The 27771-nt window shown below is 34.3% G+C and overlaps 1 protein-coding gene across 1 annotated transcript in view; it reads left to right on the top strand.

The window, feature by feature from the left end:
• DACH2 (dachshund family transcription factor 2) overlaps positions 1 to 27771 on the top strand; it is a 679609-nt gene that overhangs the window by 160282 nt on the left and 491556 nt on the right. The window contains exons 2-3 of the mRNA XM_081125625.1: positions 15773 to 15811; positions 17359 to 17418. Of these exons, the coding sequence (XP_080981751.1) occupies positions 15773 to 15811; positions 17359 to 17418 (99 nt within the window). The remainder of the gene's footprint in view (positions 1 to 15772; positions 15812 to 17358; positions 17419 to 27771) is intronic.

The following is a 27771-nucleotide window of genomic DNA, read 5'->3' as shown; positions in this document are numbered from 1 at the left end:
TAGAGTAAGTCCTCACTTATCATCAATAGGTTCTGTGGCTTGATGTGAAAAGACTTATAATGAAATCAATTTTACCACAGGCTAATTGATGAGAAATAAGTTCCTAACATTATAGTGAAATGAAAAAGCAGTATGTTATTAAAGGACCTGCGGTATATGAAATAATCTAGGGTTTCAAAGTTGAATTTAGGTGCTTTATTCATAATCATATTTTTTTAAGTTTGATTTTTTTTTTGAAAAGGTAGTAATTAGAGAAGAAGAAATTGACTTTGGGCTTTATTTCCCCACTTTAAAGGTGATTTTGAAGTTTCAAATAGATTTATTACAAGTTATCTATGATGATCATTCTTCTTACAGCTCCATATCCTTTAAAATTTTATTAAAATATAATATGGTTAACATTAAAATATTTTGATCATGGATTAGAGGAGAAACAAGATGACGGCATGTAACAGCTGTACTCGCTGCCTCCCAGAACCACGTCAAAATTACAACTAAAATACAGAACCACCATCACTCAGAACCTCCTGAAATGTAGCTGAACAGAAGCCCTACAACCAGGGAACTGAGAAAGCAACAAGACCGGTAGGAGGGGCAGAGACATGGGCGGATCTGGGCTGAATCCCTGAGACACAGCAGCGGGCCCACACCCAATGCCACAGTTTAAACCAGGGAGGGATATCTCAGTGGTGGAGGTTTCCTGGAGGAGAGAGGGGTCCCAGCCCCACAACAGGCCCCCAGCCCAGGGTTCCAGGGCTGGGAAGAGAAGTCCCCACAACTTTGGGCTGTGAAAACCAGCTGGGACTGTCGCTGAGGGTCGCAGAGGGTGTGGGAGTCCCGGGCTTTCTTCTTAAAGGGTCTGCATATGGACTCACTCAGATGCACTCCCTCTGAGCTCCCACGCTGAGCAGCAGCTTGAAAGGAACCTGGAACACTTGGGAAGGAACTAACCTGCCTGAAATTGGGGCAAGAGCTCGAGGGGAAGCTTCCTCCCAAACAAAAGAGCTGGCAGAGGACATTGCTCCTTTGGTGAGTCCTCCCCCCCACAGCCGCCAGGCAGGCACCATATTTGAATCTCCAGCACCTGACCCACAACTTTGACCCCGCCCTGGTGATTCCTGGAGACCCCGCCCCTCCCTACCTGCAATCTCATCCAAGCCATTTCCAGTGGCTTTTCTGCGCAAGTGGCCTCTCAAGCCTTATGCCTGGGACTGTCCTAAAATCTCTCAAACAAGCAGCAGCGTGCCTCATACATCTTGATAAGTGACCCCAGGCCTGGCACTAGTGGCAACCTGCATTGGCTCATAGCTTGGCCTCTCCTGGATACCTCCAAGCCCAGCACAAGTAGCATCCAACTACAGTTTGCTGTGTAGCTCCTGCTGGGTGGCCCTGGGCAAGGCACTGGCAGAGACTGACTTTGCACCTCCAGGAAGGCCCCAGAGACAGTGCACCTGGTGGTCAGACTCGACCAGGCTGGATTATAACCCTACCACATCCGTGAGTGACACACTCAAGGGGCGCAATTGGTGAATACCAAAGCTCCACTGAAATAAATCCTGCTCCATAGGGGTGTCTCCAGCACAGCAGCTCTTTGGCTGTAATTGCAGCTGGTCCTCACAGCTGACTGATCTAAGGGTCAATTCCTCCCAGTGACTCCAATAGCAACCAAGGCTCAATTACAAGTGGACAGTGCACACAGCCCACACAGGGGAGCACTTAGAAGCCCATCTCAGGTGACTGGGGAGGCTGAGCCATTGGACCCTACAGGAAACCTATTACACAAAGCTACTCTACAAATTCCAGGAGACATAGCAACTCTGCCTAATACATAGAAACAAACACCAAAATGTGGAGGCAAAGAAACATGTCACAAAAAAAAGAACAGAAGAAATCTCTGGAAGAGTAATTAAATGAGATAGATCCAAGTAAGTTCACAGATACAGAGTTCAGAATTTTGTTTATAAGAATGTTCAACCGTTTTAGTAACAGTTTTACAAAAATAACTGAGAAAACTGATGACATAATAAAGTAACAATTTTAAATGAAGGCTACATGAACTGAAATGAAGAATAATTTACAGGGAATCAACAGTAGAGTAGAGGACACTGAGAATCAAACGAGCAATTTGGAACATGAGGAAACAAAGAACACTCAACCAGAAGAACAAAAAGAAAAAAGAATCCAGAAATTTGAAAATAGTATAAGGAGCCTCTGGGACAATCTCAAGCTGCTCAACATTCATATTATTGGGGTGCCAGAACGGGAAGAAAGAGACCTAGAAATTGAAAACCTATTTGAAAAAATAATTACAGAAAACTTCCCCTACCTGGGGAAAGAAATAGACTTACAAGTCCAGGAAGCACAGAGAGTCCCAAACAAGAGGAACCCAAGGAGGCCCACAGCATAATTAAAATGCCAAAGGTTAAAGACAAAGAGAGAATCTTAAAAGCAGGGAGAAAAGCAGTAGTTACCTACAAGGGATCACCCATTTGACTGTCAGATGATTTCTCAACAGAAACTTTGCAGGTCAGAAGGGAGTGGCAAGAAATATTCAAAGTGATGAAAAACAAGGACCTACATCCAAGATTGGTCTACCCAGCAAAGCTATCATTTAGAACTGAAGGTGAGATAAAGAGCTTCTCAGACAAGGAAAAGCTAAAGGAGTTCATCATCACCAGACCAGAAGGGTCTTCTTTAAAAAGCTAATGAACAAAAGAATCTGATGTGCTAAGTAGATCCAGAGAGATTGAGTCATACAACAGACGATCATATTTCAGAGGGAAGGGCAGCGAATGGTGGGAAGAGATTAGCCAAAGAAGTTATATGCATATAAGTATAACCCATGGACACAGTCAATAACTGGGTGAAGGCCTGGGTAGGGGGTGGGAGTGAGGTGGAAGGAGTCAATTGGGGGGGAAATGGGAACCCTGTTATACTTTCAACCATGAAGATTTATTTTAAAAAATGCTCGATGAAAAAAATAAAAATTTATTTTGATCATGTAAGGATCCTTTGATGTTGTCATGTTACAAGTTGGTGAAGTAAATTTCTATGTGGTGTGGCAATGTGCTTTTCCTAACCACAGCTTAATCTGAACATTTAAGCAGTTGTCAAAACCAGAGTTTAACTGATTTTTAAAGCTTTCTATGAAGACAACTTGCTTGTATTTAATTGTAAATATACATTGTTGCTTTCACTAGTCTATTTTTCCTTTTAACCAGACACCAAATTTGAAATTTAAACAATGATAGTCAATTTTAAAATTATCTTTTCTCTTGAAAAATAGTTCTGAAAAATCATGTAACTTGGTATTTAATAATCTGTTTATCTGGATGGGACACATATACATTTATATGTAGGTTTGCATTCTACACACATATTATGTTTTGTAGATGAAGTGTTTGAACTACAATCGTATTTGATGCATCTAAAGAAGTTCTTTGATTAGTAGGCTTTTGAATTTTACAAGTAAATTTTATTTTCTACAATTAAGAAACATTTATTCTTTTGTTACACATTATTTTTGTTTTTTTATTTTAGCACTCAAAGATTATTGAAATAGGATATTAGTTTCTTCTCTATTGAAGGCATTTAAATAAAATGATGCTTTTAAAAGAGAGTTAAGGCTTTAAATATCTTTGAGTTTCCCTCCATGCCTAAATGCTCTATAATTTGTGTGTAAAAAATTTAAGACCCGTCTCCCTATTTTGTGTGACATTGCTATTGATTTTTTCAGTTTTGTCTTCTGAAGAGTGTAATAAGTAAATGGTTAGGCTGAAGTAATAAGGGCATGGTATTTGTGAGAATGGCAAATATGTATTGTTTCCTAATAGGAATGCACCTTCAGAAATAACTGGGTGGTCTTTCATTGCCACTTGATGTGATTTTTAGGGGGAAACATTCACAGATACAAAGACATTCTTCAAGATGTGATTACTAAAGACCAAAAGCTTTACAAGCAAGCAGAGTAGAAGTCTAAAGATCTCATATAGGAAGATTGCTACAATGGGATGAAGGATAAAAGAAAGCCTAGTTGCCCTGGAGAGATGAGGAGGCAGTCTGAAATCTCTTAATTTTCAATGTGAAGACAGTAACATTTTCTATAGCTTTGAAGAGAAAGAATGTAATGATAAGGAATCCTAAACCTGGGGTGACTATAGAGACAATGGAAGAAGCATGATGTGATGGGTAAGAAGGATCTACACAAGCTGGAGAGTATTGAATCATTTCCATTAGCGATGATTCATATTCACATAAGAGGAGAGGGGAGTTCTTTTCTTTTATTCATTTTTTATCCTTTTCAAGTTTTGTTTGACTCAAGAGACAAAGTGATAGGAAGAGTTTTATCTAAAACCCTGTGGCAGGATTGATGAAGAACCTTTAGGAAAAAATGCATGCCTGGTAAAGTTTTAGACTTAAAGGGGAGTATTTTGTAACAAATGGATAATACATATAGATATATTTCAATAAAGAAAATGCTTATGCATTTTTGATAAGACATTTATGAGTGTAACCTTTAGTAACTGATAAAGTGAAAAGGGTAAATATACAAAAGGAATAATACAAACAGCTTCTGAAAACAAGGGGAAAAAACAAATAAACACTAGACACTTAAAGAAACAGAATGGCCAAAAGAAAATATTAGGTCATGAAATAGCTAATAGCCTTCAAAGGCACTCTTTTAGTGCTAATCATAACTCTTAATGTGAACTTAGCTAAGATATTTGTATTTGAATAAGCCATCTGAATACCCATGTATTGGAAATTTTATTTGGAGAGTTGTTGGTGGGCCTATTTGGTTTTGCTAAAATGTTAAAGTTGACACCTAAAATTGAAGACTGTGTCAGTATGTTGATTTTCACCAAGGGGAAATTATTCTTTTATTTGATTGGGATCAAGAGACAAAAGCAAAAACTTGAAAAACAAAAACAAAGTGAGATGATAGTGAATACTTTTGAGGCACTGAAAAACTAACTATAGGAACTATAGAAGGAATATCACAATAATCTGTAGGGAAGGAAATTTCAGCTGGAGGAGGAAATGTTCTTTTTAATAAAAAAATTAAAAAAAATTTTTTTTTAAAAATTGATTTTAGAGAGAGAAAAAGGGAGAGGGAAAGAGATAAACATCAGCTGCCTCTTGCAAACCCCCTACTGGGAACTGAGCCCCAACCCAGACATGTGCCTTCACCTGGAATCCAAAGGCAACATTTAGGTGCATGGATGACGTGCAACCAACTGAGTCACACTGGCCAGTGTGGGAATGTTCTTAAATCGGAATGTATGGCCTTGCAACAAGATAACAAGTATCAAAATCAAGGCATGTCAAAAATTCAAACTCTATACATAAAGATTTTAATAGTACTTGTCAAAAACTAGGAAATAATAAACATAATAAAAAAATTTATTTTAAATTTCCATTAAAAGAAGTATTTTATTGCATCAGAGATTTGATATAAGACCTGGAAAAGTGAGCTTTATCTTGACATTTGCACTTGAAATCAACACCATTAACTCAAATACTTTTTATCAAACGTGTGTCTTCTAAAAGCTTTAATAATGCTTTATAATTTTGGAGCTGATTTTGTTATCAAGGGGGTGTTTAGAAGTTAGGTTTTGTTGTTTTCAAAAACCTATATAGCTTAGTGATGGAGATGAGTATGTGAATGAGTGGTGAAACAAAGGGTATGCGCAAGGTTCTGTGTAAGCAAAAAGGAAGGAGCCATCATTCAGTTTATGTGTTTAAAAAAAATGCAAAGAAAATAAAGCAAGCAAGGTTAATGTTAAGATTTGCATATTATTTGACCTCATTTTACTATTAGAAAGTAATACAGTGGCTTATTCACAGTAGAGGTAAGGGCCATAAATTTTCACAGCCCTTTTAAATGTTCATTATAGCCACTTTGTAATTAGGTGCTTTTACAAACCTGGTCTTTTTCTAGACACTACAAAGAGATACCCATTAGTTATGCTTCTTGCATTTAGTTGTTTAATTCCTAGAAATATACAATCTTCCAAGACTGAATCATGAAGAAATAAAATTCTGAATAGACTGATTACTAGTAAAGAGATTGAATTAGTAATAAAAAACTTCCCAAAAATAAAAGTCCAAGACCAGAACTCTTTACTGGTGAATTTTAATACCAATCTTCCTCAAACACTTCCAAAGAAATTAAAGGGGCAAAAACAGTTCTAAACACATTTTATGACACCAGTATTACCATGTTTGCATGTTAAATGATAAAATCAATAGACACTCATGTCCTTTCACTTTTATCTATGGAGGATGAAATGGGATGTTATACATCAGTCAGTAGGAGTGGCATGTTTTTCTCTGTGCAACTGTTAGGCAAACTATGTAATTCATTCTCTCTATTTATAGGAATTTTCCAATCAAGAAGTCCAAAAACTAACTGCATGAAAGAGAAATGAAAGTAACAGTGGCTTTCTTGTCCAATGACAGCTTATTTTTTACCTGCATACATGTTTATAAGAAAGACCTAAAAATATACAGGATATATGATGAGATTACAACATTCTTATAAACCCACTTCGAGTATTATGTTTAGTTCCAGTTACCATATTAAAAACAAATGTAGCATTTGAAAAGGGGAATTAGATTGACCCTAGGACTACAAGGTATGAACTGTGAAGACAAGATAGAATCCTGAATTTCTATAACCTTTAAAGAGCAAGGTTGAAGAAGATTTAATTGAAAATAAACTCACTTCAATATACATATAGACAGATAATGTCAACTTTGTTTTTACCACAGCACAGACTATTGTAAAAAAGATATATACATTTCAATGGAAGTAAAATTTGCTGGAACAAACATCTGCACTCTTTAACTTTCCAAATCTTTCTTTCTTGTAGCATTAAATGAGAATAATGCATTACTCTTTCCTCTGTAAAGTAAAATGTCTGAAGGATTTTCAGTTAGTTCTTTCCTGCAGCTTAGGAAGGATATGCCCCTCAGCTGAATACCACTGACAGACATTGCAATAACTATTTATAAACCAACGGAAAAAGAGTATGCCTCGGAGACTGGCAACTAAGCTGCAATAACCACTACTTGCTCAAAGGAATTTCAACTTAATCTACCGGTATTTTTTTCCAGGTAGTTGGCAATTTAGGAACCAGAGAACCATAAGATATTTGTGTTATGATGAGTTAGAGAGGTCAGTTTATCCAATCCTAGTTTTACAAATGAGTATACTGGGATCTAGACAGGGGAAGTCATTTGCTCATTGTCACACAGCTTGTTAGTTGTGTAGTTTGGAACTAATACCCAAGTCCTCTTATGCCTTGTTCAGGTTTTTTTTCTGAATAGCTTATTGTTTGAAAATTCATTTATAACTTGGTTTCATGGAACTTGGAAAATAACTTTCCATGGACAAAGTCATAAGATCAGAGTTCTCCTTTGCTCCATTCTATACTTTGTTTCCGTGTTAATTTAAGCTTTAATTTGTATTAATGTTAGCTTTATACTTTCTGTTGTACATATTCCTTACTTTTTATTGTCATCTCTATCAACTTTGTCATATTATGCTGAGGATATTGTAGTAATTTCCTACATGGTCTCACCTCCAATCTGTGTTGTAGCAATTCATTCTGCCCATCCTGTGAGTCTTTACTTCCTCCTTGTTGTCCCCTTTCTGTTTTTGTTCTTCAAAACCTATCTTCAAAAACTTCAAGACTCAAAACAAATTTCATTTCTTTCATAATGATTTCACTGACCACTTTAGGTAAAAGTGACACTTTAATCTAAATTCTTATAACAGTTAGTTTATATTACCCATGCATTCAACTTTCATTTATCAGATATTTTTGAGTGCCGACTCTATGCCAGGAAATTGTGTGAAGTCTATCACTCATGACCTTTCAATGTAACAATGTGCAACCATAATTTATTTCTCTTTTTAGATAGTAATATTCTGATATCAGGGGCCATGCTTGAAGATCTTTGTATTCTCCATAGCTAATAACAAAGAGCTTTTTCTACATAGTTGAAGATCAGTAAGTATTTGTAGAATAAATATTGAATTAATAAACTGCTGTGATAGAGTGAGGAGAAAAACATGGTCTCTGTGGGATAAGTATACAAACTGTTAAATATCAGTTATAACATGTTTGAAGTGCTTCCTTTAACTCTTAAAGAACTTGGTTTTTTACATGTCATAAAAGTGACAAGATGATCAAGGAAAGAAGGCATAAAGAAAAAAGGGTATTTCAGTCATATTTAGATAGATAAATATTATAAACAACAAGAATTAGAAGAACACTGAAGCAGATTAAGTGTGCTTCAGTCCCAGTTTCTACATGGATAAAAGTGGTAGTGTTTCAAACCCACTTTTGCACACAAAATACTTGTACTTTGTTAACAAAGAAAAATACTCTCTTTATTGAAAAACTATAACAGTAAGGTGTTATTATTTAACATGAAATTTTGGACATGTAAATCATTTGTAATTTTAAATATCTGCCTCTGGTATCTTAGGGAAGAATGTGCTTTTTAATTTAATTTTATTTTAAGATAATAGAATGGTACCTGTCAGGGATTACGTCAAGGGATGTACATAGGGATTTAACAGACTTTCAATTAAATAATTCCCTTCATTCCCACTCCTGTCCCTTAGTAATACACTGAGAGTGTGTCCAGCTCAGGATTACTTTGCCCTGACTCTGCTTAATTGTCTTCATTTGCAGCTAGACTAAACTAGATAGGATTACCAGAACAATCAATTGGCAAATGAACTTATTATGAACAGCTTAGCTGAATTCTGCTTACAGATCTGTGTTAGTCATCCAATTTAAGCTTCAGTAAACAAATAAACCCAATGTTAGAAAAGGAAAGGTATAATTAAAATAAATTTTAGAATATTTTTTCTCTCCATGAATAATTTTATAGCAAATGTACATTTTTTTAACCATCAGAAATTCAGTTTATTTGATGCCATTTACTAAATTTGGGCTTATGATGTTTCTAAGCAACTAGCTACTCAGTGAAAGTTTAAGCAGATTCTAAAACACCAGGGCTGTCCTTACATAAATTAAGCACCATCATCAATGATGCAAATCAGTGTTGCATAGCGGAAACAGATTCTTAAAATATGTTATATGAAAATGAACTTGAAGACTCAATAGTGATGCATATGAATGAGTAAAATGTACCTTCACACAGCCCATGGTTATTTCATTTGATAAATATTCATTGAGCATCTACTCTGTGCCATCTCTGTTAGGTTTTGGAGTGAAACACTGAACAAGAAACCTAAACCTGTTCTTTCATGGAGATTGCATTTTCAGAGAGGAAATAGTTCTAAAACAAGTAAACAGATAAAATATTCATACGTTGTTATAAATGTTATGAAGGAAACACTGTTTTAATCAACCATTCAGAATTGGAGGCTGCCACTAAGTTCTCTACACAAGCAGCACACTATTTAGGAAGTAGGCCAATTTATCACTTGAGTGTGATATCAAACTATCAAACTCAAAGCTAACTAAAAGCTGATAAAGCAGCAATTGTACCTATTGTCTCAAGGGGTTTAATGTATATCTGCCATAAATGTTTCATTTGATCTGGTACATTTTCTTAGTGGTTTCTGTGAGCCATTCTGAACATACATCACCAAGACATGATCATCAGTGGGAAGACTTGAGATATTACGAGTGTAATAGTGCTTTAAAAAATCCTTTATAAAAGTCTGGTTAGACCCCTTGCCCCCATACAGATCAAAGGATAAGATTCAAAGGGTAACTCATGGTGTCTTTGTGAAAACCTAAGAACATGGATAGAAAAACTGTTAAGAAGAAACATTCCCAACAGAAATATTGTGGCCAAAGATGCCCACAGCATTAAATGATTTAACTTTTATGAAGGTTTTGTGAAATTTTAATGTTCAAAGCTTTAAAGAATATAAATGATTTCAGGAAGGTTATCAGAGTTTATTTATGTGTCTGATATTTACCGAGCTTGAATATGTGGAAGAATGTTATTGAAAAAATATTTGGGATACATTGATAGTATGACTAAAGGTATTTAATGGGACTCATTCTTGATGAAATCTATATTTGTATTGGACATACTGAAATAATTATTGTTGTATTGTGAGAAGAACAAGTTATTCTAATTTTTTATGATTATTGCCTTGAAAAATACATTTGATGCTGTGAACCATAATCTTATCTCTGAGATTCTTTGTTATTGTAGGACATATGAGAAATAGCATTGAACCTGCTGAGGCTCCTCAGACTGGACTGACCAAGTGCTGTTTGTATAAAGGATCATCTGTCAGATATAATTGGTATAAAGTCTTGCATCCTTTAAGTTATATTGGCAGCCTATATTAAATATACACATATATACCGAAACTCCTCTTTTACAAATAAGTGTAAAAATTGCCATAGGCTCATTTATCTTCACTATCACCCCACACCATATTTAATTTTCCTTTACATTTCTCTCTGGAATCTGACTTTAAATATCCCTGATTTTTTAAAGAATCAAGCTTATGCACCAAAGTCTTTCAGAAGAAGCAGATATTTAATATAACCAAAGTTTTTGTTATTCCCAAGTAATTCTAGGAAAAATAAATATCCAAAAGGAAGAAAATGATAGTTTTAATTGTTTGGGCCTTGAATCAGAAGATCATGCTTTTGAAACCTTAAGTGATCAATAGTTTGTTTGGAAGCCCCCTGAAAATTTAAAGAGACCTAAAATACTTTTTACAGTTTTATAATGAAATATATTTTCAGTTCCTTTTGACATACAGGGCTTATCAAAGAATTTCAAGGATTACTAACAGATGCTATAGAGCAAGAGTTTGCTTATATAATGAATAAAGTTATTAGCAAAGAGTAGGGAAAGTTCCCTAAAAGCTCCAACAGTGGAAATGCAACAGCATGATTTAATAAAGCCTCCGAAGAGAACCTAAACAAGTTTTACTAACACTGTTTACTGGCCATTTATCCTCTACAAGTAAAGTTGGGGGAAGGCCGAGCATTGCTTGACTTATGTATTATATATTTATTAAATTTGTTCCTAAATCAACACTTTGTTTATTGTATTGGACCAGAGAAACAAATTACATGATTAAAAAGAAGAATCTGTGTAAGAACAGCTAAAGCCTAATTTAGAAGCCCCTGAAATATGGCAGTATATACCAGCTTAAAAGTTGACTCCAATTTCAAAGCATAGAAAAAAATTTCCACCTTTATTGAGGTATAATTGACAAATAAAAATTGTATATATTTAAGGTGTACAATCATTTCACAATTTTTACCTATACCAAAGCATAGGAAACATTTTATCCATCTTTTGGTGTCTTAAATTTATCATTACTACACTGATTGAATGACAATATTTCCCTGAATGTAATCAGAGTTTATTTTTTATTGAATCTATTTTCATCTAACACAATTTGCTTTAGATGTTTTTCTGTACATGAAAAACATAGTAAAATGGTGTCTACTTCTAAGGTCAAAGGCTTGTCTTTCCTCATTAAAGAAAGTGCATATGAATTTTCAGGTAGATAAACAATCTCGCACTTTTAGCTCACATTTTCTTTGGGCAAATTGACTAATGTTTAAGTAAATTATACCCACAAGCTTTAAAATAAAGGCCATAAAACTCAAATTTCTACTGGAACCAAGGAGGTAACATAAATTCACTTAGAGGGTCAGGTGTAAGATCAGAGTAAATTATGGCACCTGTAGGAAACAGAAGAATGCATATTCTGTCTATGGGTAAACATTGCTTCTCTACTTCATTTAGTTGTGCTGAGCCAGTAAGTATGTGGGACCCGTGTTTTCAGATATTCTTGATTTTAGAAATTCAGATTTTATGTAAAATTTTCAGATTTTCAAAGTTCTAGGCAGATCAAACTATATTTGGCAGGCCTGATTTGTCAGTTTGTAGCCTCTGTGTTAAAAGATCACATCACAAGGTATTTAAATGTTGGATTATACCTGGTGGGTGTGGCTCAGTGGTTGAGCATCAACCAATGAACCTGGAGGTCATAGTTCAATTCTTGGTCAGGACATATGCCTGGGTTTCTGACTCAATCCTCTATAGGGGGCGTGTAGGAGGCAGCCAGTTGATTCTCTCTCATCATTGATGTTTCTATCTCTCCCTCTCCTTTCCTTTCTCTGAAATCAGTAAAACATATTAAAAAAAATGTTGGATCACTGTGTTGTACACCTGAAACTAATGTACTATTTTATGCTTACTATATTTTTTAAATGTTCTGTTTTAAGTAATTTCCCCTGAATGAAGAATTAATGAAAGTAGCACTTTATTTAGTTACCTTCATTCCAGAGGTAAGACTTACTATGTGATATTTGATAGTGAATTTTTAATTTATCTTCAAAAGGACTAAAATATTTACAGTGATGTTCTACCTCACACCAGTCAGAATGGCTATCATCAGTAAACCAACAAACAACAAACAGTGACAAGGATGTGGAGAAAAACGAACCCTCATACACTGTTGGTGGGAATGAAGGCTGGTACAACCACTATGGAAAACAGTCTAGAGTTTCCTCAAAAAATTAAAAATGGAACTACCATTTGATCCAGCAATTCTACTTCTGGGAATATATCCTAAGAAGCCTGAAACACCAACCAGAAAAAATATGTGCACCCCTATGTTCATAGCAGCTCTATTTACAATAACCAAGATCTGGAAATAGCCCAAGTGCCCATTAGTAGATAAGTGGATAAAAAAGCTGTGGGACATTTACACCATGGAATACTATGCAGCTGTAAAAAAGAAAGATCTCTTACCTGTTGGGACAGTATGGATGGATCTGGAGAATATTATGCTAAGTGAAATAAGCCAGTCAGAAAGACAAACATCACATGATCTCACTTAAATGTGAAATCTAATGAACAAAATAAACTGACAAAGAAACTGAGGGTTCTCAGAGGGAAGGGGGGCAGGTGGGAAGAGATCAACCAAAGAACTTATATACATATATGCATAACCCATGGACACAGATGGTGAAGGCCTAGGGTGGTGGGGGTCAATGGGGTAAAAGGGAGGACATCTGTATTACTTTCAACAATAAAGATAAATTTAAATTAAAAAAACACAAACTTAAATCCAATGAGTTTGTGAGTTTTTAACTGGACTCCTTACTCTGTGATATTTTGTTTCATCTTTTTATGTGGCCTGTATGTTGTTTCTCTAATGTTAAATGAGATTTTATGTTCTAAGTTTTGGTTTCAAATGTAAAAATTCCATATCTCTGATTCTTCTGCTAGACTTACTCTATTTATCCATGGTACAGAGTAAACATTATCTTCACAAATTCAAAATGTAGCCTGCTCTGGCTGAGTTACTCAGCCAGAGCAGAATCACCTTCCAAGCATACCTTGTATGTTAGTGGAGAGTCTGCCTCTAATAAGGATAACCGATGTCTTAATGCAGTGCAGCAATGATGATAATTGGAGCTGGTGAGCTGAGTAGAGACCCTAACTACTTACCACAATTTGTTGTAGGACCTCTGTTGGTGATAGATCTATTGGTTGTCATGGTATTTTGAGTACAGTATCTGACCCACTGTTCTTGAATATGTATAACCCTTTTTGTCAATGACTTTGTAAGAATGTGGTTATATGTATATTTCAGCCAAAAAAATAATTTCAGGCCCTTTGTACATCACTTTAATTTCATATCCAGACTTAGAAGTGGGGAGAGGCAGCAAAATGTAACTTCAGGACACAAAGAGGAATTCAAGGGGGTATGAAACATTCTATGCCAACTCCAGGACACTCAGATGAGAACTGTTCTATACTGAGCTGACAACATTTGTAGCATCTGCTTGTTCAGTAAAATTCTCCAAACTTGATTATTTGGCAAAATGTAAAGAAATCTAAAATAAATTAGTTGACATCACAGAAGGAACAAATTCAGAAGTGTAGAAGTCACATTTTACTTTGATCGTCAAAAATAAACTATGTGTGTTTAACATGTACTCCCATGGTAGAATTATAGAGTTATAAACAGTATTATAAAATACATTATTACATTTGACAAAACAAATGGAAAATTTTCAAAAGTCAAGGCAAACTCCTAAGAAAGTTTTAAATCCTTAATAAAAGAACAGTTAACTCATGGACACATATATTTATTGGGTAATACTAGCAAGAATGTTTCAATATTTGGTAATTTTAAAGTCCTAAAGTTAAATAATCTATGAAGTTTAGATCATAGAAGATTTAACTGGATTTTATTTGTTTGAATTTAGTATAATTAAACTTTAAATGGATTGATTTTTGAGTTTTAGATTTGGGATATTGAAAGTATATATTGTGTGTGTGTGTGTGTGTATATATATATATATATAGTGACAGCTAAAAAAGTTCTGTTGTGTTTAGAAAGTTTTAAAAGTAAAAAGAGAGAGGGATCTATGGTAAAGGGAAAAAAGTCTGGTGATATATAGCCCACTGGATTAAGAAAGCATGGACAAACATTGACTTGGTGTATATGATTATATTCTACTTTAAGAAAGTGTTATTTCAAGTCAGAGTGGGCGAGTAAACTATAAAGCAAAATCAAATAGTTCTGTCAGTTAAGTGACAGAACACAAAAGTAGGTGAAATAAAGACTCGCTTTCTCTCACTCCCACCTTCTCTCCCCAACAGCCCTAAATACATGTTTGTATTTGTGGTTTATTTAGTAATCTTTCTACAGACCTTTAAGCAGGGAAGCAGTTGCCTTTCAAAAACAAACAATCGAACAAACAAAAAACCTGAAAGGAGACTTTTAACAAAAAGACTATTAGAAGAAAAGATTATAAAGGGGCAATGAACCAGCCATATATACTTGTACTGGGCATTATAAGGAGGTTCCTGTTTCTGTACTAATAACTGTACTAAGGCACAAAAAAGCCAAGTTACAATCCTTATAGTGTTTTTTAGCATGGCATTTTAGATTTCATTGTTCTTCTTCATTAAAGGGCTTGGGAATGCTGGGAAATATATTGCTGGAAAGAATGGTTGTTTTGTTAACAAAGCTAATTATGTTTTTAAAACTGATTTCTTTTGTATGTGCTTAACTTATTTTGTATGGCTGTGTGTATGGCTGTATGTTTGTACTTGTGTGTGTGTGTGCACGTGCACGTGTGCATGTATAACCCTTTGGGGGGAGATATAAGATAGTTCAGCATCTCCACAGAAATAAATATAGAGTGCACTGAGTGATTAATGGCTCTATGTTTAGGAAATTAAGGCATAACAATCATATTGGCTTACTTTCATCATCCTGTTGGTCAAATAAAAAACGTGAAAAAACTGGAAGGGGATTTTTTTCTAAAAAGTATAAGAATACCCAATGGGATGGGAAGAAGGCTCTTGAGAGAAAGGGAAAAGACACAATATTGCTGAAGCCTTTTTGGAATTGTTACGACCCGAGGCCATTTTCTTCAACAGAAATCTAACTTTATTTCCTTGCCTTCATATATAGAAAAGCCTTAAACCACATCACATTTCACATTATTCTTTACTCAATGGGGATTAGACCAGAAATGTAATAACATTATCCATATATTTAAAATACTATCTAATAGTAATTCAGGCTTTCCTACTTTCTTTGTGCTCTTCCCTGCAGCTGTTTCATTGTGTGTAACCTATCTAAAATTTCTGCAGAATTTAAGAAGATTTTTGTGTGAAATATAATAAAGCCTTGATTAATTGGAATCTAACTAACAAGAACTCTCAATTAACCAGTTTTATTTATTTATTTTTTGCTACACTCTCCTTTTAGAAGGAAGAGGCAAATGACAAGAAAACAAGCTGTTAACAGGTATTTATGTATTTATTTTTTAAAAATCAACTTCCTGGGAATGTCCTGGAGCCTGTACAGATTCAGCCCAACTTCAATAATTTTGTTACCTGTACTATATTTACTAAGGTAGGAAAGTAGAGGCATTTAAAAATTTCAGCAGCAAATTTGAATCTTGCTAAATCATTAAGTAATAATAAAATAAGAAATCCTAATAGCTAATTAGAACCGGTCTACCCATTTGAGGGTTCTAGTTAATTGGGGTCCACATGATTTCACTATTGCCAGTTTGTGACCATTTATATCTATTAATGGTAGTAGATCTCAGAGCCATGCAGTGGAGAGATGACTTCCAGCCACAAAGAGCAACTCCTTCCCTGGGAATTAAAGCAGAAGTTAGAGAAAGGGTGCAAAGTTAATGGGGGTTGAGTGAGGGTCACTGACATAAAAACATTGACACCTATGTAAAATAATGGGAAAGTAATTCACCTGCCCTGCCCCATGACTCTGAAATGCTTAGGAAGGTACATTCACTTTTGCAGGACAGCACAGGCTATTAAGTGTGCTACAGCAATAATTTGGGGGAAAAACCCACAGTTCTAATCTTTTGGGGTTGTTCTAAGCATTAGGCATAAGTATATTTTGAATGCATGCTAGTAGTTCTAAAATATTTGAAATTTTTGTTCTTGTGAAAATATATTCTTTAAACATTTGGAAACCTAAGAAGATTTAAATTTAAAGCTTCCTAAAATATCTATAACAATTTCACTTAAATTACAATCAGAGATACCATATTGCTTCAGGCCTTATACCTTTTAGATTGTGTGGGGAAAACTGTACGGTTACTCAGAGAAGCAAAAGAGAAGAAGAGCAACCAATGATACTAAAGTAGGTTTTGATATTGCCTGCATTAGTGCTTTCTCTTCTCTTCCATACAACCTTCTAAGGTTAAACCACCCTTTGTTGACTTTACCCCTTCTTTCTGGGCTGTGGGGGAGTTTGGGACCACTCTAAATGATTTATCCAGGGTTTCAACATAGAAAATGAAATCACTATGGCTGTGTTTCTAATATCTGGGATATATTCTATATTAAATATTACTCTTAAGTATCATGCACACTAAATAATACCCAATGACCTGAAGTAGTGGATGTGCCTCCTTAAGTGCCAAACTTTTTTGTTAGACTGTGACTTTATTGCTGAAGAGACTAAAACCCACTAGATTTCATTAATGAATGATTTTTAACTGAAAAACTTTAAGTGGATTGAGTTTTGAGTTTTAGATTTGGGATATTGAAAGTAAATATTTTTTATTTTATATGAATGAAATTGTATTCAGGCATTGAAATTGACTTACATTTTTATTTTCTGAATGAAATGCCATGCAAATTAATGTCAAGCTTTCACTTTTAATTAAGCACAATAGTTTAAAATTGTATGTATTTATTTCTAGATTAATCATAACACATTACATATGTACATGTATATGTAATGAGTTTTTACATTTACTGTCATCTGAGGAAAACCATGAAATGTTTTTGAAAGTATATATACCTATTAATTCCCAGAAACTACAGAAAAACAGGAGCATCACAAACTCTAATGCCTACTGAAGCAAGGCTCATAAGGTAAAACAAAGAACGTAAGCAATAGGGAGTGGCGGGGACTCTGCTGACTTAGAGAGTACATATTCTTTCCAAAGGTGGCAGCTATTACTAAGCTCAGCTGATTGCTACCATGTGGGAATGCAGTCCCAGTGTTGTTAATATCTGACTTTTTAAGAGAAGTCAGGAAACCAGATTTTTATGTGAAATTCACCTAATTCTTAACTGTTGGTAACTAATTCAATAAAAAGCAAAAGCAAAAAAAAAAGCAACATTATGCAGCCAAAACAAAACCCATCTGTGGTCTGGATCTATCCCATAGGCTGTCAGTTTGTTACCTCTGCTTTAAGTTGTAAATCCTCTAGATAGGGCAATTAAAAAAAAAAAATCACAGTATGTTAGAAATGCACTTGAAGATCTTAGTGACAGAAAATTAATGTAAAGTAAATAAATTATAACTGGAGTGCTTGTAAATAATTCTCCTGGTACTCAAAATAGAGATTATGCAGTTTGTGATTTTTTTTCTTATGACATGAAAATAGCCAAGATAGTTTTCTCTTAACGTGGTCTGAAAATTAAGACAAAATTATGAATTTTTGGCTTTCATATTTATCAATGAAAAACACAGTATGAAAAATCATTACTTCCATGTCCAAAAGAGAACATTTAAGTATAGTTTCCATAACATAACATAATTAAGGCTTCTATTTAAAGACCAGTTAATGGTGCTTTAATAGGAAGAAAGTCATGTATATAGCATGTATTGTTTTATTTTAAATTGGCTTACCTTTAAACATGTTTCCAATTTTATCTAGTGAAATCCCTTTATTTTTACAAATGGTTAAAATAAGAAATAAGAAAAATGTAACTAGTTAACACAACAAAACTTCATTTGAACTTTTGATAGGCATTGTCAAAGATAAAACAAAATTTGGTCATCTGAGATTTTATTAAAAGGTAAATTTTTGACTGATCTGAGACTTTGCTTGTTTGTCTGTCCTGCCCTAGACCTTAGCACATAATCCCACTGTGCTACAATGCTTTTGACATCTGTGTGCCCCTTTCATCACCGGCAATCCAAAAGCATATTTGTCTAGAAAGGAAACAATTAAATTCCAATCTCTCTAGGAAAAAAAGAAAGAAAAGAAAAACACCCCACTGCTAAACGTGCTTTAACGATCTGTATGATCTGCACCATAAATCTTTAGTCAGAATGGTAAGTTAACACTGTCAATTCTGATGAGAAACTTATCAAAGACTTTTAAAAAAGAGAAAAGTGAAAAAGAAAGAATGCACAATCTCAAATCCTAAATTAACTAAAAAAATGCCCACCCACATTTGTTTTTATTTTATTTTATTTTTTACATCACCATTTATCCCCTCTATGCCCTTTTCCATCTCCACCAGCCATTCTCATTAATCTAGTTACAGATTTAACACAGCCACATATGAAAGATGAGAAATTGTTGGACAACTGGTCAACACATCTGACAATGTGCAAAACAGTTGATGTTTACTTGAATAAAATTTGCATAGACAGTGTTGCCTTGTGTAGATCATCAGATAGTTCTGACCACAAGTAATCTGTTGTATGATAGAGATGAGCTATATTTAAATGTACCAATAAATTAACTGTTCCCTAAAAACTCTAACAAATGGAGATTCTTAGTTAATTGGTTAATACTCAAAGGAGGGAATGTAAAAAATGTGTGATTATTTGATGTATTTGACCAGTATACATATATAAATAAGGTGGTTCAGGATAAATTTTGATGAATAGTTAATACTATTTTTGTCAGAACATTATAATAGCTAACATTTTTCAAACATGATATCCCAGGTGATTTTACATGTATTCGTTCATTTAATCATCATAACAACCCTACAAGGTAGGTGTTGTTATTGTGATCCTTGTTTTACAGATGATGATACTGAGACACAGAGAAAGGTTAAGTGACTTATCTATGGCCATACAGCCTATAGATATCAGAGCCAGCATTTGAATCAAGGCAGTCTGATTTCAAAGCTCATATACTTTAGATCATTATATTTTTATAATCTGACAACTGGAATCAGACTTATTACCAAAACATCTTATTTAATTTTATATATATATTTGTGACTTTTGAAAAATGCAATTTTTATTCTGAAATCAATTTGGTAACATCATTTCTATTATGTAATAAGTTAGCAGGATTAATTATAATGTAGTTCAAGTAGATAGAGCAGAAAATAATGAGAGACAGCTGTGGACCAATAACCAGGTCTGTGTTTTGCTACATTTGATGCATGGCTCAATTTAAAAAAGAAAAGATGTATCTGTAAAGCATTAATGATATGAGTAATACTAATCTCCTTTCTACTCACCCTCCACTAGAGGTAAGAACTATCTTAAAATTGGTGTGTATCATTGCTGTGTGTTTTTTATTATACGTGTAAATATGCAGTATTAATTTTTGTGTGTGTAAAAGTGTAGCTAAATGGTTTGAAACTATAATATCTTTTTGTAATTATTTTCACATTACCTTTTGGAGATTTATCTAGGTTGATACATGTAGATGTAGTTCATTGAATTTTTAATTGTCTACTGTCTTATTTCAATGTATGAGTACACAGTTTGGTAATTGTTTACTATATTGATTGACGTTTAGGTTGTTTTTTATTTTTATTTTTTTGTAAACAGTGCTGTAATAGACATCATGTTTTCTTGTGCCCATGTGGAAGAGCTTCTCTGGGGTATAAGCATAGAAGTGAAATTGTCAAGTTGTGGGCTATGCACATCTTCAACTTTCGTAGTTATTGCCAAATTGCTTTCTAAATCTCTTCTGATTTATACTCCTACAAGCATTATACAAGAACTCCAATTTCTCCTCATTCTTGCTAGTGTAGTAGTTATTTTGAACAAATAATTCCTTTGAATAAAAATATAATTCTTTTTATTGATTCTCTTTTGTGATTATACATTCAGTTGAAAGATTGTTTCTCATCACTTAATGCATATAACAATGTTTACTGATACTATTTGTGTCATCATTCTTCATTTTAAAACATATATAATTTAAATAAGCAAAAGGATACTGCTTAAAATTTATATTTTCTAGGTTATAAGGCACTTTCCCATAATGCCTTATTTGATATGAGATACTGGGTCAGGAAGAGCTCTGGAAAAAAGTCAGAGGTCCATAACTTTAAAAAGCCCTGCAAATAACTCTGTGGGTTGGGACCTTGCTTGCTTCTTCTGTAAAATTAGGATTTTGGACTAAGCAATCTCTTAGAGGCATGCTATAACCTTTGATCTATGATACATATTTTCACTTTACCTTGAATCTGTAATTTACGTATTGTGCATAAAACATAAAGACAAACTTGAATTTTATCAATTTGTAAAATCTGTTGTAACACCTTCTAGTTTAGTTAAAATCATAAATTTTCCTATTTATCTTTGTATTTCCCATAATTCAAGTACAATTGGGAGTGGGAGGTGGGATAGAAGATGGGAGCAGAATCTTAACATTAGAAGGACTAGACAGTGGCAAAACACCATCTTGAATTCATCTTCAATGTTTCCCATTTTGAAGCATCACATCACAAATGCTGAAATACAATGAAAACTCAACCACTATTTGTTATGGCTTTGAGCTTTTTTTCAAGATCTTTTTATGTACATTTCAGATACAGAGAAGAGAATTTTCGGTATTTTCAGCTCACTTAAGATTTGATTCCAACAGTGTTTTTATGGTGCTGCATGTAGCTACTTAAAAAGGAGGGAAGACTCAGGTTGATTGTTCTGTATATTCTGTATTTCTTTTTGGATGATGGGGGTAAATGATTGGATATTGTGTTTACAGAGACTTTTGATTAGAAAGATCTTGATCTTTACCCTGAGGTTTAACAAAGAGCTTGCAGGTTTTGTTAGATTCTATGTGCACTGGAAAGAACATTCAGTTAGAAACTTGTCCAATATTGTAAGATATTAGAGTATAATAGGGAATCAGTTGAAACTGGTTCTATTTAAACTCCCATAATTGCAAATATATGACATAAACACACTCACATACACTGACACTCACACACACACAAGTATATCCTATCTCTAGTACAGAGTACCTATTATTTTTAATGACTTTTAAAAAGAAAACTGTTTATCTATGAGGACATTGGACATAGTTATATTTTTAGTGAAGCTTCTACTATGGAATGTGGCCATTCTAGCAAACAAAATAGAAATTAGTTAATCTCTTGTGATGAAGACATTTTTAGTGGCTTTTCTTTTTATAAGCAGCCCTGGGAAAACTTTTTGACTATGGCACTTCTAGAAAGTGAATTGACCTCCTACAGAGTTTCAACATCAAAAAATACAAGAAAATTGTGATTCACACACTTTGTTCAGATGATCTCCAGATTAATACAGTTCACATTATCCAAATGTGACAATAGGCCTAGAGAATCCCACATAAGTGCTTTTGAGGGTTTTTACTCACTTTGATCTATTTGTGAACTGACCGTGAGACACATATTGAAGAACTTCCATTGTTATTTTTGCTAATTGGCACCCTCTTTTACAGTTTAATCATACTCTAAACATCACTATTTTGTTTATTTTATCACTTCACTAGTTTAGTGAAGAGGAACTTGTGCCAAGTTAATCTAGATTATTTTTGGCCAGATCCTACTTATCCTACGTGGAGATTTAATCAGGTTTTCTAACATTATGAGTAAGCACTAAATAAATCACTTAAAATGCAAAATATCTCAAAGCCTTTAAGCTAGTTTCTACAGGTCAGAACATTTTCAAGATAGCACTTCTTGGATATAATACACTGTGTGGCTGACAAGACTATTGAGAAATTACTACTCTACTTTTTTAACAATAATACATATTATGGTTGCTGAGTATGTATAAAAAACAGCAAAGGAAGGAAAAAAGCATTGCTGTATTGCCTATATCATCTGCATTTCTAAAAAGCATCATTTGTATTTGAGATGTTAATGGATCTTTATTTACAAAACCATTTGCAGTTGTTCTATGTACTACTCCGTATTGACCACCTACATTTTTGTTAGCCTGAACAAAGCCTTGGCAAACAACATTTATCTTTTATCCATAAAACATCAAAATAATGGACACTTTTGTCATTATCACTATCTCCAAGAATACCCATGTGCTTTGCCACGGATGCCATCCAGATAATAATAGTATAAAATGAGTATAGAAAGTATTCCTTTTTGCTTATTGAAAATCCAATTTGAACCTTGAGTAAGTCATTTACATGATGTTTCCTTGGGATTACTTACATTCTTGCCCACTCTGACCTAGTAATTTTGCTCACAGTTGGAAATATAATGCAGAGTGACTAAGATAATGTTGTTTACACAGACTTTAAGTGGAGTGACATTATAGTCAAGCAAGTGTCACATCACCCAAAGTGAAGGAAGACTTAATTACCATAATCCCGTGAATACTAAAATTTCTTGGCCATGTGTAGCATAATAATGTAATGTTCTGCATGTTACATTTAATAATGTGAAGGTGAAATACATCAGGTCTCAGGCTGTGTGTTTCTTTAATATAAATGAAGGAAAACTGATTTTGCTTTTATTATTTATTATTATTGTTATTACTTTTAATCCTCACCTGAGGATATTTTTCCCATTGTTTTTCAGAGAGAGTAGAAGGGGGAGAGAGAGAGAAAGAGAGAGAGAGAGAGAGAGAGAGAGAGAGAGAGAGAGAGAGAGAGGTCAGTGTGGGAGAGATATGGATTGGTTGCCTCCTGCACATGCCCAGACTGGGGATGAGCTTGCAACTGAGGTATGTGCCCTTGGCCAGAGTGGAACCAGGGACCCTTCAGTCCGAAGGCCAATGCTCTAACCACTGAGCTAAACTGGCTAAGGCAGAAAAATGACTTTTGTAGTGGGGTGCTTGTCTGAATGTTCATGTGAAATCTGTTCTTTCTTTTAAACTTAGAAGAGTTGCTTAGTGATGTGAAAGTTAAGGGACTGCTAAAATATCCATACATCTAGATAACAGTGAGTAAGGCAACAGACCATGAATTTCTCTGGAGGACTCAGACCAGATTTACCTAAATGACTGAGACAGGATAAAGAAGAATGGCTTATAACCACCTATTATTGTGCAATGGGGAACATATCATTAATTTACAAAGAGGGTGGTGACATTTTCTAAAATTGTATAGGCCTATTCTTAAAAGTTTGTCAGTGTATCTAATTAGTTGCTAAAATGGAGTTGATTCGAAGATCCTGTATGAATGCGTGTGAAAAGGCAGTGCATTGTCTCTAAATTGGTAGGGTTTGTAATACATTTTGATGAATGTGACATAATAATGTTAAGAAACTGAGCTATTTTGCCAAAATGGCCATTCTTTGGTTTGTAGTCCTTAAAGGAATTATGTTCCATGGCAACATGCTCTAAAGTCCTGCAGATACATGGGAAGTGCTCTAAAGATGTGTTCTGCTTCTGTTTTTGATAATACCAAATACACTTGCTCAAAAGCTCTTCTCCTCCCAGTATAGTAGGACTCCAAAGATCTGTTTACTTTAGATTTTAATTTGGAATTTTTATTTTCTAATTCTAATGCTCAAAAGGGAGCAAGTATAAAAATGGTCTAGCTATAAAACTTAAAAAATATTTTAAAATAAATCCATTAGAAAACTGAGATGTAAAAAAAATGTACTTGAATCAATAGATTCATGTAAGTGATATATTATTCATAATTTATGATACAAAGTGCTAGATCATCTGATATATACAGTGTTCCAGATTTTTTTAAATGTGTAATGTAAAAGTTGTTAAAACATATAAAATATTGAAGCCTGGTCAAAACAGCAGCTATGCTTCGATTTGTTGCAATAAGGAAAGTTTAAAGCATTTTGAACTGATTTATCATTACAAAATACTCTTCTGATAGATAATATTCTGATTTAAATATATAAACAAAATTATTCTTTGATTTTTGTTTGATAAAATCAAATGATTTGGACATTTTTATTTAAAATCATTAGTTCTAGCCAAATAGTATCTTACTGTAATATAGTTGGTCAACAGATCTGTATAGTTATGCTGCATGAAATAAAATTAGCCTAAATAACAAAAATAGCGATTTTATATTCTTTGTGCTGCAAGAGTTTTACAAATATCCATTAAATCACAAATTGATGTATCTAAAATGCTGAGTATAAAAAGGATAGTGGAACTTGTTTTTCTCTAACTGACGTATTTCACTTAGCATTATACTCTCCAGTTTCCTCCATGCTGTCTCAAAGGGTAAGATCATTGTTTTTAACAGTTGCATAGTATTCCATAGTGTAAATGTATCACAGCTTTTTTGTCCACTCATCTACTGATGGGCACTTGAGCTGCTTCCAGATCTTAGCTATTGTAAATAGCACTTCTATGAACATACGGGTGCATAAGTTCTTTCTGATTGGTGTTTCAGGCTTCTTAGGATATATTCTTAGTAGTGGGATCACTGGGTCAAATGGCAGTTCCATTTTTAATTTTTTGAGGAAACTCCATACTGTTTTCCATAGTGGTTGCACCAGTCTGCATTCCCACCAGCAGTGTACTAGGGTTCCCCTTTCTCCACATCCTCGCCAGCATTCTGACAGATGTGAGGTGTTACCTCATTGTCATTTTAATTTGCATTTCTCTGATGATTAGTGACTTTGAGCATTTTTTTCAAGTATCACATGATCTCATTCATATGTGGAATCTAATGAACAAAATAAACTGATGAACAAAATACATCCATGGACATAGAAGCATGGAAAAAACTGAGGAATCTCAGAGGGAAGGTGGAGGGGTGAGATGGGGGAGAAATTAACCAAAGAATTTATATGCATATATGCATAACCCACGGACACAGACAATAATGTGGTAAAGGCCTGGGGATGGTGGGGGGCGAGGTGGAGGGGTCAATGGGGAAAAAAAGGGGCATCTGTAATACTTTCAACAAGAAAGATAAATTGAAAAATAGAAAATGCAAAAAAAGATAGTATTTTTTCCCCACTTAGAATAATGACTTCCAGATTCATCCATGTTGTAGCAAATGGTAAGATTTCCTTCTTTTTATTATTTGTCTTTTTACTTTAAATAATTTTTAAATTTTTTAATTACAGTTGACATACATTATATCGGTCTCAGGTGTACACCCCAGTGATGAGATGTTATATAACTTACTAAGTGACCACCTGATAAATCTAGTACCCATCTGACACTAAACATAGTTATTACAATATTAGTGACTATATTCCATATTTTACATCCCCTTGACTATTCTGTAACTACCTATTTGTACTTCTTAACCTTTAACCTTTTTCATCCAATCCCCCAAACCTCCTCCCATTTGGCAGCCATCATTCTGTTCTCTGTATCTATGAGTCTGTTTCTGTTTTTGTTTGTTCATTTATATTGTTCTTTAAATTCCACATATAAGTGAAATCATATAGAATTTTCTTCCATTGTCTCACTTACTTCACTCAGCACAATACCCTGTAGGTATATCCATTATGTTGCAGATGGCAAGATATTATTCTTTTTTATGGCTGAGTCATATTCCATTTTTTATATGCAACACTTATTTATTCCATCTATTGATGGACACTTAGGTTGCTTCCATATATTGTCTATTGTAAATATGGATGCATATGTCTTTTGGATTTAGTGTTTTGTATTTCTTTAGATATATACCAGAAGTGTAATTTCTGGGTCCTTCTTTGTCTCCTTAAATAGCCTTTGTTTTAGTCTATTTTGTTCAGTAGAAGCATTGGTACCTTAGCATTTTGTTTGTTTGTTTCAATTTTCAGGAAATATCTTTTTCTGTTCTTTTACTTTCAGTCTGTGTGTGTCTTTTGATGTTAAGTGGTTCTCTTGTAGACAGTATATTATGTATATTATGTAGACAGTATATTATGTTTCATTATCCATTCAGTCTCCATATGTCTTTTGATTGGGTCATTTAACCATTTGCATTTAAAGTAATAGTTGATAGATATGTATTTATTGTCATCTTATTATTTTACCTTTTTTTCTTCTTTCCCCTCCTTCTCCTCCTCCTCTTCCTCTTCCTCCTTTTTCTTCATGAAGGCCCTTCAACATTTCTTGTAATTCTGCTTTGTTGGTGATGAACTCCTTTAGCCAGGTTGATGGAAACTCAGATATGGTGCCTGCCTGAGGGCTCTGTAGGGGGTAGGGCTCAGAAAAGGAGCAATGGCCTCTGCCAGCACGTCTGTCTGGGAGAAAGCTGCATCTCCAGTTTGCAACCTGAAGCCAGACAATTTGGTTTTTCCCCTTATGTCCTTGGTGTCTTTTGAGACACTGTTCCCGCTCTAGAGCTCAGGGGGAGTGAGTCTGAGTAAGTCCATGCATGGGCCCTTTAAGAGGAATGCCTGGGATCTCAACAACCATATATCTCAGTTTCAATCCCCTCTGGTTTTTAAGGCTGTGAGTTATGGGGACTTATCTTCCTGACACTGGAACCCTGGGCTGGGGGGCTGGTGTGTGGCTGGGACCTCTCATTCCTCAGGAGCGACCTCCACAGCTTATATATCCCTTTCGATGGGCATAGGACTAGCTCTTTCTATTTTTCTCTCCCTCCTACCTCTCTCAATGTAGCTTTTTATTTATATCCTTAATTTTTTACTTCTGTTCAGGTAGATCTCAGGCAGTTCTGAATGATGGTTATTCTTTAATTTTGTTGTAATTTTGATGTGTTTGTGGCAGGATTTGAGTACCACATTTATCTGTGCCACCATCTTGACTGACTCCCTGTGGTTTTATTTTTCAATAATGATTTACACTTGGCGATAAAGCACCCACTGAATTCAAAACATTACATGAAGGGATTTGGGACATCTGTTTGAGGCAGCCCATTTAAAAATTGTATATACATATTTTATTCTTTTGTTGCATTAAAAATTGTGCTTTCCTTATTTTGTGTTTGTCTAACTCTTCCTTTTCAAAAACCACTGCTTGTGATTTTTGTAACTAAGTTGCACTCCAATTCATGTAGAGATAAGGCAGTTTTTATAAAGTTGGGCTTGGTACAAAGATGATTAGAGACAGTGGTTTTAACTAGTGAAGTTATTTTAGAAAGAGCTTTAGCTTTACAGAAAAAATGCAAAAATAGTACAGAGACTTTTCATGCATGCTGTAGCCAATTTCCCTCTCATTAACACATAATTAATGAATCAGTTTGTCACAATTAATGAAACAATATTGATAAAACAATATTGATACACTGCTATTAATTAAAGTTTATACTTTACCCAGACTTCCTCAATTTTTCCCTAATATCATTTTTACTGTTCTAGGATGTAGGATACCATAACCTTACATATAGTCATCATGTCTCCTTAGAC

This window comes from Miniopterus schreibersii (assembly GCF_964146895.1).
Source record: "Miniopterus schreibersii genome assembly, chromosome: X".
Taxonomy (NCBI): Eukaryota; Metazoa; Chordata; class Mammalia; order Chiroptera; family Miniopteridae; genus Miniopterus; species Miniopterus schreibersii.
Note: the sequence above shows the minus strand (reverse complement) of the source record. Positions and strands in the feature narration are given on the sequence as shown.